Below are 17,637 nucleotides of genomic sequence, written 5' to 3'. Positions count from 1 at the left end.
TTTGATGAGGCCAGGTGCAATCCCCAACATGGGTACGGGCTGAGTGACGAGTGAATTGGGAGCAGTCCTGTGGACAAGGACTTGGGGGTCTTGGGGAATGAAAAACTGGTTATGGGCCCGCAATGTGCACTCCCAGCCAACTGCAGCTTGAGCTCCATCAAAAGTAGCACAGGCAGCAAGGGAGCCTAGCCTCCAGTTACCTGCTTTTGGGGAAGGTGTTTCTGCCCATGGCGAGGGCTGTAATTAGATGATTTTTAAGGACTCTTCAACCAAAACTATTCTGTGATTCTGTGAAGGTCCATCAGTGGGAAGCACAAAGAGTGTGTGGGTTTAGACATCCAGCCTACCCAGCAGCTGCCTCTCGATGCCTGGTCTCCCCAGCTGCTGGCACCTGGACAGGCTGGACCCTGTGAGGTGCACAACCCTACCACAGCCACCAGTACAGATTCCATTGCACACAACAGCCTGCAGACAGACACGTTCACTGGGTGCCCCTCGAGTACATGTGATGGGGTGCTCAGGATGCAGAGAAACACAGACAGGTGGGTCACCCTCAACCTTACACCCTCAGTCTAGTACTCCAGTGGTCTCACTAACAGAGACACATGCATCTATTTCACAAACTATTTGGCCTACTTGCTGGCTTGTCTGGCTTGATATTTGCTAGTGATCATAGACTGACATGATCTCACTCAATCCAGTTGTGGGCACTTAAATCCCCATGCATGCATATGCCCAGAGCACAGCGCTGTGCAGCCAGAAAAAAAAAAAAAAGAAAAAAAAAAAAAAAAAAAAAAAAAAAGGAGGTGGGAGTGTTAGAAGACAAGAAAGACTGTGACGACCAGGTCCAAGGCATGGATTCACATTTCATACTGATTAGCGTCATTCTACATGCAACCAGTCCCTTCTGTTGCCCTTGCCTCCATTTTCTCATGCTTGTTCATTCCCATACCACCTAGGCCCATCCCTTTCCCCACTTTCTTTTCCCCTCCTAAACATCCTGTTGTGAGTCTTGTCCCCAAATGCTCTTGCCCTGGACTACACAGTGTTATCCTTGTCCCTAGGCAGTACACAGTTTGTAGAGTCCTCTGCAACCTCTTCCACTGACTCATCATGATGGGTGCCACCTGTAGGCCCATGGGACTAGTGGCTCCTCTGCGACAGATTTAGAAGGAGCTGGGACAGGGCCTTTATTTCTCTTACTGGGTAATTTGTGTTCCCCAGCCTGTGGCTGTCTCTCTGCTCCTTCCCGTTTGTGCAGTTGAGCCTTTCATGGGTTGACTCCACTTCTGTGATGGTTATTGGATTTGCCAAACCAGGGGGTTATTTGTGTCCCCCTGCATTGCTCCTCTGTGCTCCTTTGTGTGCATGGAGGTGAGTTTTTTTCCCACACAATCTCACTCTTGTACTGGGCCACTTCTGTAACACTTTCTGGTCCTACACACTCCATTATTCAACATGTCTATTTGAGAAAACAGACTCTCAAATCCACTTAGAGGAGCACATCTTTACTTAACCTCACAGCCCACATCTTGTGGGCATTTCCTCTTATTTCCACGTATAATTATATCAAGGTTAAAAATAGGGTAGTTTACCAAACCAATATAGCTCCCAAAGCCAGTGTCTGATTAACCTTCTCACCCTTTCTGCTTTAGCTCCTAAAATAGCAGTGATTTGCTAGATTACCTTGCATCTCCTTTCTATTCTAAGAAGACTGTATCATTGAAACTTTCTGGTTTGTGGATCAGCCTCTAAGAGGATTAACATTTATAATTGGCTTGCGGAAGGTTAGATCCCTCACGTAACTGACATTGGCGTTGAGATGGAAAGGAGCAAACGGGCAGTGCTGTGAGAGCCACAGGAGGAAGAGGATCATTTCTGTAGCATCATCCTTCTGACCACAGATACATATGGGAAACAACAGCAGCTCCACCGTGGATGATCTACAAGCTGTTGAGATCCACCACTGGTACAAGAAATTCATGACGGAGTGTCCTTCTGGACAGCTGACAGAGCATGAATTTAAGCAGTTCTTTGGGCTTCGAGGGCTGGATCCAGAGGCCAATAAGTACATTGAGCAGATGTTCCGCACGTTTGATATGAACAAGGTGAGTTCTCTGGCAAGGAATTAACTGTCTCATGCTGCTTAAAAGTGATCCAACTGCTGCACTTTTAGAGTCTTTGTCTTGCAAACATAAAGAACACAAATATTCTCTTGTAAACATTTTCTCTTTTAAACACTGGTGGGGAAAGTTGCCAAGGGATGCTTATGTAAAGTAGCTAAAGAACGGAGCAAATGAATGTGTACAAGTAATAACATAGATGACATAAACATAAGTACACCTGATTACCTAACTACCTCGTGCAAGTTTGTCTTTGAATTTTGAAAATTCCTTATTGCCAATTATTTGACTTGGCCTTTTTTAACTAGCAAAATGCTAATTTCATTATTCTTCTTACATGTTCTTATTACTCAAAAATATAGCTGTGTGAGGTCATAGAGACCACAGGAATCAGACACAATAGAAATCATTATAGCATTCACAGGAGAGTAATATCCAGGTATTTGGCAGCTGAAATTAACACTGCATGGGCAGACAACGTCTGGGGCTCTCCTTGGTGCTGGTAGGTGCAGCATGAAGCTGGAGTGAGGGGGTGGGCAGTGTTCCTCACTGTGCCAGGTGACTGCTGGTAGAAAACAGTAGCCCCCATAATCCCTTTAAGTGTGCAATGGCCCTCACTTTTGCCTGCTTTTTATCCATGTGTATTTCAGCCTATGCTTGCAGGCGTGTATTCTTAATGACAAAGAAATCTGGATTTATAGCATCCTGGGAAAATTCAGCTTTACTCTGTGCTCCAAGGTTCTGAAATGGAGTCAAGGAGAATCCATTAAAAGAGGCATGACAACCAGGTAGGAAATCACAGAGTTAGTCTTGAAGAAGGAAAGCTTAGGGATCAACAAAGAATGTTATTTTGGACATGTGAGACAGCATAAGGAGTTAAGGAATGCTTAGGAATATTATAAAATTCTTAAGCAGAGCAGCAGACAGGCTCCATTAGGGTAGCTGAGGTCTTGTGGTGGGTGTAATGACTATAACTAACTGTAGACCTCAAAGAATATCTTTTCTCATCCCAAAGTCCTCTGTGCCCAGGATGATAATAGTGATGAGCAGTTTTATAAGGTAAAGCAAAACCTTTACAGCTTTTGCACAAGTCTTTCTTTCACTTCACCTCTCTCCCTTCTTGGGATGTTCAAGGAATTAAAAATTTATTCAAGGATGTTGTGCATTCCAGAGTTCTCCTGTGAGCCCTGTGATATGCAGTAAACAATGTTATAAGAAGGTTCTCAAATTCAAATTTGGTCAGAAAAGCTATCATCTAAATAAAGTGATAGTGATCTCAGGAGGAATGAAGTAAAAGTGTGGTACTGGTGGCGGTGGACCTATATCAGTTAATCTTAGTCTTTTAACAGTTAGTCACTTAATCTAAGATTCTTTTATGAACAAGGGCAAGGAACAAGAGCAACCAGAGGAAAATCCACCCTGTCATAACACAGACACGATGGCTGGAATTGTCTGCCCTCTGGACCTTCAGATTTTGAAAACTTTAATGATGACAAAGAGGATAATTTTTCAGTATTCTTCTTTTATAAATTGCAATTGTAGCATTATAGAATGGTTTGTGTTGGAAGGGACCTTAAGGGTCATCTCATTCTCCCACCTCCCATGAGCAGGTACACCTGCCATTATCCCAGGTTGCTCCAAGCCCTGTCCAACCTGGTCTTGGACACTTCATGGGCCAGGGCCTCATCACCCCCTGACTAGAAACTCCTTCCAGCACCTCATCCCAGTCTCCCCTCCTGTAGATTTAATCCATTCCTCCTTGTCCTGTCATGGCCTGCCCGTGCAAAAAGCCGCTCTCCCCCACTATGATAGCCTGCTTCAGGCATTGCAAGGGGCACTGAGGTTTCCCTGGAGCCCTCTCCAGGCTGAAGAATGAATGTGACCAGCACAGCAGATGGACAGACAGAGCAGGGCCTCTGCGAGCCTGCGGGTGCACTGAGCAGGGCTGAAAACACGGTTCATGGTGAACACAGAAACTTTACTTCAACACCTCAGTCACGTCAGCGCAGCAGCGTGGGCAGGACAGAGAAGGCCCCAAGGCTACCTTTGGCCCAGCAGGAGCTGCTGTGATCCACTGTAGCCCTGGATCCTGCTGATCCTGCTGCTGCTCAGGCTTTTTTGTCCTTCCGAAACTGCAGGAACTCCTGCACCAGATTCCGGAATTGCACCAGGATCTGGTGTGGGAATGCCATGGGCAGTGACGTGCCCGAGGATGTCACTGCTGGTCTCTGGCTGTACTCAGGGGTCAAGTTGATGTGTTCCTCTGGTTTCTCTGGTTTCGGAGGCTGCTCAGGGGCCGAGGTGACAACTGGCTGCGGTGCTGGACCAGCTCTTTCTGCTGGGCTCAGGCCCGTCTGGAGCAGGATCCAGTTGTAGAAGTGCTGAGTGGAGGTGTAGATCCCGGGGTGCCTGGCTCTGTCACAGCCTCTTCCCCAGCTGTTCAGTCCCACCAGCCAGTAGTAGTCGGCTTCATTGTCCTTGCAGACGAGGGGACCCCCGCTGTCCCCCTGTGCCAGGAGAGATGGCTCAGGGATTGTGGGGTCTGCTGCCAGCCCCGGGGCTGGCTCCTCTCCCCCAGTCCCAGGGCTGGGTCCTCTTTCCCAGTTCCTGCCAGGTCTGCATTTCCAGCACATTCCCAGCACAGGTCGGGGGCTCTTCTGTCTCTGCACATGGGTCCCAGATGTGCAGAGGACAGATGTTCCAGGGTCACATCTACACTTTGGGTCTGCTGGGGCCACTGGATGGGATTTGTGGGCAGGAACAGGCCTTGGGGACAAGGGGACAAAGGACAGGGATCCGCAGGTGGGGAGGGGAGGGGTAGACAGGGGATAGGCTGGGCTGCGTGTGGGGGATGAGGGGGTCCCTGTGCTGCCAGGGGCTGAGAGACTCATCACACGCTCCTACCTGGCAGGTGTCGATGCCGCCGTGTGGATACCCAGCACACAGGTTGCGGGGGTGGATGGCCCCCGCATACCACCGGCTGCTGTTGCAGAGCTCCATGTCCATGAGGTGGACCTTGGACTCCTGCAGCACCATGCCTGTTCCCTGAGCTGTGGGCACAGAGGGGAATGAGCCCCCAGCAGCTCGGTACCCATCCCCTCCCCTTCCTGGGCCTGGCTGTGCCCCTTTCCCACGGAGCGATGTTGTCCAGCTGTGTCCCTGCTGGTGGCCTGGGGAAGGGGCCAGACCCATCTCTCCCGAGGCTTCACGGGGCCAGCAGGAATTGTTTGGGTGAGCAGGGACCTTACAGCTCATCCCGTTCCACGCCCCGTCTTGGCGGGGACTCCTTCCCCCAGCCCGGGCTGCCGCGAGCCCGGCCCCGCTGACGTCCTGCGGCCGGACTCTGTCTGTGCCCGGGCCGTGTCCCCGGGGTGCCCAGCTGGCCCTCGGAGCACACATGCTGCTGGGGAGCTCACCTCTGGCAAAGTTCCAGCCGGCGATGTAGCAGGATTTCAGCTCTGAGACCCTGAGCGAGGCGTCGGGCACGCAGCCCAGCTGGATGTAGTCGCTGCACTCCACGGGCTGGTCCAGCTCCAGTAGGGCGATGTCGTTCCTGGCCGTGGCAGCCACGTAGTGCTGGTGCACCAGGAGCCTCTGGATGCGTCTCACGGCAGCCTTGGGGCCTGGCTGGCTCAGATCCGTGGCCCCTATGATCACATCCCACATGGAGATGCCCCTGGGGAGCAGATGGACAGAGGGGTGACAGGGAACAGAGCCACGGGCTGCAGCAGCCCAGCATTTCCCAGCCCTCTGCTTCCCCAGGCGGACAGGGAAGTGGCCCGTGGTGCTGTGAGCTGGGCACCTGCCCGTGCTCTGGGGACATCTCTGTCCCTGCTGTCCCTTACCCGGCCCTGGCGAAGCAGTGTGCGACCGTGAGCACCCACTGGGAGCTGAGGAGGACACCGGAGCACATGTGCCACGTGCCATTCTCCCAGGTGGCCTGGATGCTGACGATGCCGGGCCAGGCTCCTGGCTGGACACTGGTGCCACCCACACGGGACGTGCCAGCAGCAGAAGTCACAGAGCTGTGGTCAGAGGCCATGGGCCGGAGTCTGCAGGTCCTTCTGTAACACAAAGCCATCACTGTTCTGCTTGGTGGCTGCTGCTGCTTGGGCTGAAAGTCCCCTGTCGTCCCTTCCTGCCCAGTGTTGAGTGGCAGGAAGACTCGGGACCCCTGAGGGGCACATCTGCCCCCCCATGCTACTGCAGCCCCCCAGACAGATTGTGCCAGTAGCTGGGCACTGGTCAAGGACTAAGGATCCTCCTCCAGGGACTGAGGCTGGAACACTGTGGTGTGGGTGTGGGGAACATGTGGGGCTCCAACAGGGAACCCCCTAAATGGGACCACTGACCTGCAGGTGTCCCAGTTGCCCCACATGGGCCTGGCCAGGGCCAGCAGGATGAGCAGCCACAGAAGAGCCATCGGTGCCAGAGCAGGTGGCAGAGCCTGGGCAGAGGTGTCACCTCCAGTGCGGCCACCGCCACAGCAGCCACAGCCTTCGTGGTGCTCACAGTGCCCGGGCCAGGGCCGCTGTCACAGAGGGGCTGGTTCTGGGTGCTGGGCATGGCAGGGAGGGGCAGCACAGAGTCATAGAGACGTGGAATGGTCTGGGTGGAAGGGACTTTAATGACCACCCAGTGCCACCCCTGCCATGGGCAGGGACACCTTCCACTATTCCAGGGTGCTCCAAGGCCTGTCCAGCCTGGCCTTGGGCACTGCCAGGGATCCAGGGGCAGCCCCAGCTGCTCTGTGCACTGCCCGCACTCACAGTCAGAAATTCCCTCCTAACACCTCATCTAAATCTGCCCACTTTCAGCTTAAGGCCATTTTTCTTGTGTCCTATCAGTACACGCTCTTGTCCAAAGTACCCCTCCAGCCTTTTTCTAAGCCCCCTTTAAATACTGGAAGAGGCACCAAAGTCTCCCTGGAGCCTTCTGCTCTCCAAGCTGACCAGCCATAACTCTCTCAGCCTGTCAACCCTTCTTCCCACCCTGAATATTTTAAACGTGGTGATCCTTGCTGCGAAACAGCAGTGCTCTGCTAGTTCACCTACATTCACCTTTTACATATGTTTATTTGCATCCATTTCAGAAAGGCAACTGGCTTTGATTAAATACCTTGAGAAATGGAAGTTTCTTTTTTTTTTTGCTCTATTATTTCTTGAAGAATCATTGTTATTCAGAATTTTTGACCTAGATAGGTGTTTTATTTGTAGTTTGTGTTTAACAGCTTCACATTTCGGTCAGCTTTAAATCTAGGGCCGACGAACCTTTACTAACTGGCATTTTTTCTTGCCGAAGAAACAAGAGCTTTTTGACTTTCTTTGTAGAGTCAAGAAATGAAATATTAAAAACCTAAATACTGAACATTTTTTTCTGTGATCAAATCACACTCTATGTATTTTACAAATATTCCCAGTCACATTATGTTCAACAGAATGGAGAAGTGATCTATGGCTTAGTGGAATAGCACAGTTTCCCACAAAGGCAGAGTAGACTAGTACAGAAAACCTGCAGCCCATGTGCTGGGCTCAATGTTCTTTCCCAGAAAGCCAAAGGCAGTCAGCTTTGGTGTACAGAGAGGGCTTTGTTCATGCTGACCAGGTTCCCTCCCTGCAGGTGGTGTGCAGAGGGGAGCCTCTATGTACTAGATCATAATTTCAGGAATCAAGGTATTTAGTGGCTAGAGAAATAACATGTGTCTGTGCACTAAAGATTTTTCCCAAGTCAAAGTCTCTGTGCCACTTGTTGACCTTTCTCTTCCAGCTGTGAATCTAAAGAGCAATAAGGTGAAACAACTCCAGTGCATTAACTCCCTCAGTTTACTCCTGTCACAATTTGGTTTTCCTTTTTTCTTACAGGATGGATATATTGATTTCATGGAATACGTGGCTGCCCTCAGCCTCGTTCTCCGAGGGAAGATGGAGCAGAAACTGCGGTGGTATTTCAAGCTCTATGATGTAGATGGCAATGGCTGCATTGATCGACATGAACTGCTCAACATCATCAAGGTGAATCTCCAGGGGTCTGTGTTCTTGCCTCTTTCCTTAAAGACAAATCACACAAGTAAGAACTTTGCTGTTTCCCATATGGATGATCATGGATGAGACCTTTAAAAGCATTCCTTCTCTAAGCAGAATTCCCCACCACCGTATATTTGCAATAAGCAGACTTAGACTCTTTATCACCACAGCTTATGTTACAGCATAGCTAACCATAAAATTGTTTTAGCTGCCTGTGACCTAAATTGCACTTTCCAAGGTTTCAGTCCATGTAACTGTCAGTTGCTATCTCTGCAATGTGTCCTTCATATGTCCTTTTCCCCATGAGAAGTTGAAGAGCTACTCCCAGTTTGCTTTTTGGAATCAGCTCCTAAATATCAACATAATAAAACATTTCTGACTCTGGCGAATAGCCTGAAGAAAAAGGATTGAGAATTGAAAGGATTGTATGCAAATAGCTATTGTGGATGGGGTTGGGATTACAGGCATAAAGATCGCTATAAATATCTCATAATTAATTGTGCTGCAAATTAAGATTATTTTGCAGATAATAGGAAATTACCAAGGTAATTGCAGGAAAGATTCAATGACCCTCAATAAATAACATTTCTGAATATGAAATGTTATAAAATTGATTTGATAAAGCAATAATAAGATGCTAATAATGCCTTCTCATCTGTATAAGAATTTTAGAGCTGGGTATCAAAGAGACCTGACCAATACCTGTAGTAACATACTGCCTCCTACTAGTAGCTTTAAATAAAATACTCAGACATTGCAGTGAAGCAACAGATAGCAATAGTTAACACAGAGCTCTTGAGAAACAAATCCTGTGGGCAACAACTGGTGGCAAGAAATTTATTGTCCTTTGTCTTTTTTGGGTGTAGTTCAGTGTCTTTTTTGGTAACCTTAGGAAATTGCTGAGGTGATATAAGTTTCAGTAAAATAGCATTTGAAAAAGAATTAATGACATGACCAAATATCAAAGAGTAAAAACTAGAAAATGAATAGTCTTAGAATCAGTATAAAGGCGCTGAAATCACATATTTCATGGACATCCTTAAACAAAGGAAATAATTAGCATTGAAAGAAAAGAGAACCCTGCACTATGTAGTTATGAATAAGAAGAATTTTAGCAAACAGAAGTGGAAATGGCTTAAAGTTTCTCAAGATGAAAATGAATTTCTAGTGAGCTTTAGGGAGAAGCCAGACACACAGGAAGAAGAATATAGATGGAAATTGTGAAAGTAAGAATAGAAATAAATTACCACAGCATATAACAAAGGAATTTCATAATGTCAATTGTGGAAGGTGTTTGACATTGTTTCTGAGGCTTGGTGTACCATAGGGTCACAAAGTGGGACAAAGTGGATCAATTAGGTGGATTCTGATTCCGCCATTTCTGCAGCACCTAATCTGTACCTAAGGAGAATTAGGCCAGTCCTCTGGGTTTTGCTGCTCATTGTGTGCTCCAGAGCCATGCTCCCTTTGCACCCTTCAGTGCCATCCATAAGGCCTGATGATTTGTGCTTTGTTTTCCTGTGGTACTGGTTCATTTGTATGGGGAAGGTACCCTGCATGACTGTCTTATCCTGAATCAATGCTGACATGTGGAATCAGTCTGAGAGTCGTCAGGCAGCTGCTTACTCTTGCTCTTTTATTTTAGGCTATTCGGGCTATTAATGGTGGTGACCATGAAACTAGTGCAGAAGAGTTCACCAACCGAGTCTTCGACAGGATTGATGTGAATGGCGATGGTAAGGTTCCTGCCTTTGTCATCCAGCTCAGACAGTCTCTTCTACAGAGTAACATCCGATTTTTAGTTTCTTGGTTGAACTTTAGGCCTCTTCACTTCATATTTTATTTCTATTTGCATTCTCAGCCAGTAATGCGTTCTCCACGGACCAAAAAGGGTTTTTCGCCAGGCGTTATACATAATAATAAGTGTGACAGGATTTGTTTCCTGTACTGGTCTCAGCTTTGTCCTGTCCACATGAGTTTCATAATGGGGTTTTGGAGTGGTGTTTTGTTTTCCTTTTTGTATGTTGCTGTGTAGCTCATGCCAGTTAGAAGTGGGAAATATTATGAAATGGCCCCAGCTGCTCCTAAGTACTTCAGTATGGAAAGGAAGAACTGCAATTTAATGTTGAAATTTAGAGTTTCTTCACTGGGTCTGCTGCAGGCAGTACAGCAAGAACATGAAGTGCTCAGTCAAAGGTTGGTCAAGTGTCACTGTGGTCCCTGTATGTCCCCGAGAGGTATCTCTTTCTTTGCTACTTCAGGTGCTCATTACTTCCTGACAGGCTCTTTTGTTATTCCAGAATAACTCTGCTGAGCAGATTCCCTGTACACAAGGGCTTTTTGGCCTAGGACATAAAAATTCGTTTCTGTCTGTCACAGCCTCCTTCTGTTAGTTCCTTTATCCTTGAAAACCAGCAAGTATAGGGCAGGTTAGTATTACAACAGGTTGAGCCAAAAAGAATGCCATGATTCCACTCCTTAGCTACCCGCTTCTATTGTTCTTTCTTATGTACCTCTTCCCTTGTGTGGGAAAAAAAAGGAAGCAGGCTTTGTCTGGGTACTGGGGATGTTTCATAAAAGCTTAAGAAGACTCTCTGAGGTCTTTAGGACAGTGCCTTAGAATAGTCCCTATACAGTAAGTGGTCTCTAAAGTTAGATTACTGTACTCCTTTTCTTGTCAGATGTGGATTCTGATGCCCTTTATTTGTGTTTGACACAGGTGAACTTTCTCTGGATGAATTTGTGGAGGGAGCAAGGAAGGATGAGGAGTTCATGGAGGTTATGATGAAAAGTTTGGACCTGTCACATATTGTGGCCATGATAAACAATCGTCGGCATAGTGTATAAAACAAGCTGGGAGAAAATGCTGTGCCAATAGACAGAAGGGTGTCACAAGGAAGGAGAGACAGCATTTTTCAAAACAAAATTTCCATAAACATGAATATGGAAGTAGGAACAGAAAGACACTGCCATATTTGTGTATCTGAGTGCATGTTCCTGTACAAATACTGAAGCTTAGCCACATAAATGCAAGACAGGTTCAGAAAAACTGAATCTGGGTGGCAGTATTTGACTTGTCTTTCTAAAATTTAAAGGCCAAATTTCAGGACACAAATTTCCTTTTTATTCTGTGTCCCAGATTATCAGTTTGAAATGGACTAAAAGTAACGCCAAGTTTGTGAAGAGCACTAGCAGAACTGGGTGGTGGAGTGTGGAGGAAATATTCTGACATAGAAAAGAAGAATTTCAAGCTGTTATTAGTGTAGAGAACGAACAAAAGAATGTAACTTGCACTGTTCTTGTCATGGTATTGGTTCATAAACACCAGCATGGTTTACCGGCATGGTCCATACCACACATGCTTGGATTTGGTAGTCTCTACAGAAGCAGCTTTAGTCATAAGACCACAAGAACTGAAAGAAAAACCAGTCTGGCAGTGACAAATCTGTCCTCAGCTGCAGCTGTTTGAGCTTTCTGTGATCAAAGAACTCTAGCAAACAAGTCAACTGTTTGGAGCAGCTTCTGTAACCAGAGAAAACATGCTACTCAGTTTCCCAAAGTAGAAGAATTACTTGAGAGATCAAATCTTTTATATACTCATGGTCCTACTTATTCTCCTCTCTTACAACTGAGTCACTGGGAATGTTCAAGGCCACACTGAACAAGGCTTAGAGTAACCTGATCTAGCCCCATGGCATGGGGCTGAAGCAAGATGATCTTTGAAGTCTCTTCCTACCCAAACCATTCAGTGACTCTATAAATGAAGTATTTGAAGATGATCTTAATATTTTTGCCTCACACATCCTTTATTGGTCTTTCTTCTTGTTCTTGAGGGGACAATCTAATTGAAAGAAACAACTCACCAAGGTCACTTGTGAATTGCGCTGTTAATGTGAAGGCTGGATGAAGCTGATAGTCTAGATCAGTGCTGCCATAAATGACTCTGATTTCATACACGATGGGAAGAGTGATGCAGCATGGATAGAAGCTCAGCAAACTGTGTCTTGTTCACTGTTCATTAGATAAGGTCACGATCAGAAGCTCCTTTGAATCTGGGAAGAGAACCAGAAGGAAAGAAGAATGCAGGAAATGTTCAATGGAGTGCCTATGCCACAGCTGGCATGTTTTTCCTGTGCAGGAGGAAGAATGTGCAGAACTGTAGGAAAACTTTAGATTGGACTTATTCTTGCTTATATTTAGGCTTCTGTGATGTTCATATGTGTATTGGTTTGCACGGCAAGGTTGTGGTAGCAGGGAGGCTACAGGAATGGCTTCTTCTTTGAGAAGCTGATGGAAGCTTCCCCATGTCTGGCAGAGACAATACCAGCCAGCTCCAGGATGCCACCGGCCAAGCCTGAGACCTTCAGCCATGGTAGTAACATGTCTGGGATAACATATTTAAGAAGAAAAAGTTATTGGGCAGAAGTAATTGCAGCCAGAGAAGTGAGGACTGAGAATATGTGAGAGAAACAGCTCTGCAGACATCAAAGTCAGCTAAGAAGGAGAGGGAGGAGGCGTTCCAGGTACTGGAACTGAGATTTTCCTGCAGCCCATGATGCAGGCCATAGTGAAGCAGATTGTCCTCTGGAGCACATGGAGGTCTGCAGGAGGGAAGCACAAATCTACCTGCAGCCTGTGGAAGAGCCCCGTGTTGGACCAGATCCTGGAAGGACCTGTGGGTCTGTGGAAAGAAGAGCAGGTTTCCTGGTAGGACTTGTGACCTCACAGGGGACTCACTTTAAAGCAGTTCCTGAAGGACTGACCCCAGGGAAGGTACCTCACACTGGAGCAGCTCGTGAAGAACCACAGCCCATGAGAAGGGTTGGAGAAATTAATGGAGAAATTATTGGAAAAATTAATGGAGAACTGCCTCCTGTAGGAGGGATCTCATGCTGCAGCAGCACAAGGACTCCTCTTCCTGAGGGGGAGGCAGTGGCATGAACTGACTGTAACTTCTGTTCTCATCTTCTTGCACTGCTGGTGGGGAGGAGGGAGAGGATGGGGAATAAAGTTAATTCTGAGAAGGAGAAAGGGATGGGGGAAAGGTGTTTTAAAGACTTGTTTTACTTCTTATTACCCTACTCTGATTTTTATTGGTAAAAATTAATTTCTCCCTCTTTTCTCTCTGATGTCTCCCTGTCCTTATCTCAGCTCATGAGCTTTTTTATATTTTATCCAGCTGAGGAGGGAAGTGACTGATAGAGAGGCTCTGGTGGCCACCTGCCATCCATCCAGGGTCCACCCACCACAGTAGCATTCTGAACAAAGTGTCTGGGCTTTCACTGAAGGGAAGATTTAATGGGGGAGATTTAGTAAGTAACTGGAGTGTGAAAGAGTGAGTTATCATGATTAGAGTAGCTACCAACAGTTTTCTAGGCAGGCTCATGCTTCAGGCCCTACAGGCACATGCATGTCTTCAGTCTTAGAGCTCCTGCAAGGAATCACAACCTTGTGGGTGGAGAACTGTCATGTGAAAAGGGAAGATTTCCTTGACCCTAAGTATTTAATTTGCCTGTCAGTGCCCCAGGAAAGCTGAGACCCTTGTGCCTGACCAGTTTGTCAGTGTCCTGCTACAGGGACACTTTGCTGAGCAGTCCTGCTGGATTGGAGGGAAGTTTGACTGACATTCAGGGAAATAGGCCAAGAGCATAAGGGAGACCCCTCAGCAGGTCTTCCCACTTTATGAATCCTCAGTAGGACTTCCTGTTTGAATATGTTACCTGCTGATGGCAACTGCTAGCATGCATGAAGGAGTCACACTTTGGAATTTTAGGGAACAGTTTATGGAACCATACTCTTCATAAATATAAAATTGTGACAGGTTAAGGTTCAGGGATTGTTGGTGATGGTATCTGTTAGTGATAGTATTTGACTGCAAAAACTTATTCAAAGCAATATACAGACAAGCTGTAGTTCCCAATAAAAATATACAGCAGGCAGAGTGCATTTCTAACCCAACAGGTATTCCTATGGGGGAGAAGACAGGTTCAGCCCATTGACTGATCCCAGCAGTAATGATGGAGCCTTCACTTTTTCTCCATTCTTGGCTGAGTTTTATACTATTTCTTTACATTTAGGTGAAGCTTGAGTGACTCTACTCATGCATATATTTGCTACTGATTGGTGTAAAATCCTCTCACTTCACTTTCAAAGATACAGTCAAAAAAATGTATAGGGCTCATGCCCCGTGAGAGGTTGTTGTAACTTGGAGGCAGGTAACTTTGGGATGGAGCTGTGCATTAATATTACAATTAGGCTATAATGAACCACGTTCATCTGAGGAAAGTAATTTTGCCACGTTGCTGGCTTGGCAGCAAGACATCTCCTCTCTCACAGCTGCTATGCAGTTAATCAGCTTCAAAGTACCATCAAGTTGTTGCCATAGATTTTGGCAGAGCCTGGTTGTGGTGTCTCTATTCCACTCCACCCTCCCTTAGCAGGTGCTTATTGTTGTATGAGGAATCATCGTGGAGCATGCCAACCCAGTTCCATCCTGGGAACAGCACCTGTATTTTACCCTACAATTTCTGTCCCACTATAATTCCTGTTAGGATATAAATGTAACTTCTCAGTTTCCTCTGATTTTATCCCCAGTCATCTTTCCATACAAACATTGCTCCACTCTCCAGAGGATTATTGTGAGCAGATGTGAGCTCTGCTGTCCCTTTGGACTGAGACAGATGTTTTTTCCCCAAGTTCCTTTTGAACCTGCCCCGCACCTGTTACAAGTCCTCAGTGTCCTGCAGTTTTGTGGGTCACATGTAAAACAGTACAACTGGCTGGCATGCTCTGCTCATGAGAGGAGACAAGAGAAGAATCCCTCTGCTCACACCAGACCTGCAGCTGCCAAACCTCACCACAGCACCTGAGGAGCCCCCAGGGACTGATGGCACAGAAGAGAGGTGATGGAGGACAGCAGAGCAGGCAGCCTGCCCTCCATCTGGGTGTGAAGAAGGCAGGGCTGGGAACTGTCAGCAACATCCCACCAGGTCTGGCTCATGGTGCCACCCTGAGGGTTTCCCCTGCCTTGGGGCAGTCCCAGGTGCTGCAGCTCACTTGACAGAGACTCACTGTCTATACTGTGCTTGGCTGCACTGGAGAGGATGAAGCACAGGACAGCAAAGGTTGCCTTCACATCCCCTGACTGCAGATGGGAGGGAGGGTGAGCCTTGGGAAGGCATCTGCAGACTCACGGCTGCCCCTCTCTGGAGCATGGCTCCATCGGGGGATCGTGGCAAGGACAGCAGTGCTCACCTAACTTTGCACCTGAGGTCAGCTTCAGGATCTTGTCATACTGTGGGAGAGCAGAGCTTCACAGTAAAGACCAGCTGACACACTCACTACCAGTGTTAACACTAACAATTCTTACCCAAATATTAATACTAATAACACTTACTTTGCATACTATTAATGCTAGTGGAGGCTGGTCGTGTTCTTAATGCTGAGGCTTGCATGAAGAACACAGAATTAATTAAGGTTTCTGATTATGCTATTATGGTTTTGAAATACTTGGCCTCCACTGCAATAGCCCCCCACTTACCTCGATGGCCTCCCCCAGCAGGTCCCGCAGCACCTCGATGCAGATCAGCTTAAGCTTCACGGATCTGATAAACAGAGTTCACTCTTTAATATTTTTTAAAGTTTAATAAAGGATAAAAGGACAAAATAATCCAGTACTGGGGTGCTTTTGGCAAACAGCCAAAGAGCACAGAGGTAGCTTAAAATCATGTTCACTACATAGGTTACATTGCTAGGGTTACATGCATGTTCACTCGCCTATACATGATTCAAACATTCCTTTGAGTTTTTGATGTTCCAGGAACTCTCTTGTTTGGTTTTAACCTCTGACTTGTCTGCAGAACATTCTGTAAATTAGGTCTACATATTTTATTTCTTCCTGTAGTTTTATCCTGTTGCTTCACACTCCCTGATAATGCCCATAGGAGTTGATAAATCCCTCATGGATGCTTAAGCTCTGTTTTTGTCACTGTTATCTTATCACTTGGTAGGGCCAGTCTGCAGATATAAGAAAGAGAATTGCTTTGCACCATTCTCAGAGTTAGTTACATAGAAGTATTTTAGTTTCTATTTTAACATTTTGCTAAGGTGTATGATATATTTATCACACTACTATTCACATGAAATATACAATGCGTACATGAACTGGCATATTATACTATACAAAGCAGTTAAAAGTAAGTATAGGTTGTACCATATCAAAATACTTGTGATGCTAAAAGCCAATCTATGAATGTGAAAGCCAGTATTGTTTTATCATCTATAACATCCGACGACTGTGGGGGAAAACGAGGGTGAGCAGCGGGCCCGCAGCAGGCGGAGGGCGGGCAGGGGGACGCGGGCACTTAACTATTTTGGTCAGGGTGCTGGTCTCGGCCAGTCGGGGCAGGCCAAGTCCCCGCAGAAGCGGAAGCACTGCGGGGGAAGAGGCGCCCAGGGGTCGCAGCGGGCTCTGCACGCCCTCCCCGCTGCCCGCTGCCGAGCCCCCTCCTCAGCATGTCGCCGCCGCTCCCTGGCTCGCGCCGCTGTCGCGGGCGACCCGGAACCACTCCCGGGCTGCGCCCCTCCCCGCCGCCTGTCCCGAGTGCCGATGGGGCGCTCCGGTAGGGGCTCTGCGGCGGTCTTTTCGCCGGGACCTGGGCACGGGAGAGGGCCGGAAAAGGGGACGGGGGCTCTCGGGGGCGCGACCAAGAGCGCCCGCGGGTCCTTCGAGCAGCCCGGGCTCCGCCCCACGCTCCCGCAGCCGCAGCCTCACAGCTCCCAAGCCGGCCAATCCGGGCCCGCCTTCCTCCGCCCTGTCCAATCACAACCGCCCTGTCAATCCGGGCGCGGTCCCGCCAATTTCAGCCCGCCCACACGCGGCCGGGCCCCTCAGCCCGCCACCGCCGCTTTGGGAGCCGGCGGAGCTGTGTCCTCGCCGCCGCAGCCTCGGCAGGCGCTTTTGGGGCCGGGAAGGGCGGGCCAGAGCTTCCAGTTCAGGTCCTGGCCATGATTTCTTCCAGGGAAACGGGCAGACGGCGGGGAGCAGGCGAACTCGGCCCTTGCCATGGCGGCGGCGGGAGCAGCGCTTGAGGGGACCGCGGGGGGTCGCGGAGCCGAGCGCGGCGGGAATGGGCGGGCTGGGATTGGTGGGGCCGGCGCTGCCTCGGGTTGTGATTGGCTGGCTGGCCCGGCCCTGGGGCATAAATGCCGTGCGTCGTGGCGGCTTAGACGTCAGTTCGGCGGTGAAGCTGGGAGCGACAGGAGCTGCGGATGCGCGATGCGGGGAGCGCCGCTGCGCCGGGACGGGACCCCCGCGGCAGCTGATCCGGGGAGCGCCGGTGAGCACGCACGCGAGGCCTGCGGCAGCGTCTGGGGGCCGGCGGTGCCCAGTTCCTTTCCGCCGCGCCCTGCGTGGCTCGGGTAGCCGGCGGCTGGTGTGGGGCTTGGTGTGGCGCAGGGGGGTACCGGCTGCTGTTACTGGGGGCCGGAAA

General features: G+C 48.4%; 2 protein-coding genes across 7 annotated transcripts; one reads left to right on the top strand and one right to left on the bottom strand.

Annotated features, from left to right (window-relative positions):
- Positions 1-1,795: 1,795 nt before the first annotated feature.
- Positions 1,796-11,074, top strand: LOC119708871 (guanylyl cyclase-activating protein 1-like). Its single transcript, XM_038155798.1, has 4 exons — positions 1,796-2,108; positions 7,985-8,134; positions 9,792-9,882; positions 10,866-11,074. The coding sequence occupies exons 1-4, from the start codon at positions 1,911-1,913 to the stop codon at positions 10,991-10,993; spliced, it is 567 nt and encodes a 188-aa protein (XP_038011726.1). The 5' UTR covers positions 1,796-1,910; the 3' UTR covers positions 10,994-11,074.
- Positions 2,115-16,652, bottom strand: LOC119708865 (acrosin-like). Of its 6 annotated transcripts, XM_038155787.1 has the most exons (5): positions 16,515-16,652; positions 15,687-15,750; positions 5,969-6,187; positions 5,028-5,799; positions 2,120-4,630 (listed from the first exon to the last, which is right to left on the bottom strand). In XM_038155787.1, the coding sequence occupies exons 3-5, from the start codon at positions 6,163-6,165 to the stop codon at positions 4,232-4,234; spliced, it is 1,368 nt and encodes a 455-aa protein (XP_038011715.1). In that variant the 5' UTR covers positions 6,166-6,187; positions 15,687-15,750; positions 16,515-16,652; the 3' UTR covers positions 2,120-4,231. The 6 variants fall into 6 exon arrangements, with proteins under 6 accessions (XP_038011718.1, XP_038011717.1, XP_038011714.1 ...); XM_038155790.1 differs by lacking the exons at positions 15,687-15,750; positions 16,515-16,652 and having other exon boundaries at positions 2,115-4,630; positions 5,028-5,173; positions 5,540-5,799; positions 5,969-7,975; XM_038155789.1 differs by lacking the exons at positions 15,687-15,750; positions 16,515-16,652 and having other exon boundaries at positions 2,115-4,630; positions 5,028-5,173; positions 5,540-7,975.
- Between the last annotated feature and the right edge of the window lie 985 nt (positions 16,653-17,637).

The sequence above is a fragment of the Motacilla alba genome, chromosome 1A (genome assembly GCF_015832195.1).
Source record: "Motacilla alba alba isolate MOTALB_02 chromosome 1A, Motacilla_alba_V1.0_pri, whole genome shotgun sequence".
Lineage (NCBI taxonomy): Eukaryota > Metazoa > Chordata > Aves > Passeriformes > Motacillidae > Motacilla > Motacilla alba.
The sequence above is the reverse complement of the archived record's forward strand: the minus strand, read 5'-3'. Positions and strand labels throughout refer to the sequence as shown.

Bases quoted from the DNA above. Each gene is read 5' to 3' on its own strand.
- LOC119708871 (XM_038155798.1), top strand. From the start codon at position 1,911: ATGGGAAACAACAGCAGCTCCACCGTGGATGATCTACAAGCTGTTGAG. The intron at 2,109-7,984 runs GTGAGTTCTCTG...TTTTTCTTACAG, and splicing joins GCACGTTTGATATGAACAAG to GATGGATATATTGATTTCAT. The intron at 9,883-10,865 runs GTAAGGTTCCTG...TGTTTGACACAG, and splicing joins GATTGATGTGAATGGCGATG to GTGAACTTTCTCTGGATGAA.
- LOC119708865 (XM_038155785.1), bottom strand. From the start codon at position 6,050: ATGGCACGTGGCACATGTGCTCCGGTGTCCTCCTCAGCTCCCAGTGGG. The intron at 4,631-5,027 runs GTAGGAGCGTGT...CTCCTGGCACAG, and splicing joins GCGGCATCGACACCTGCCAG to GGGGACAGCGGGGGTCCCCT.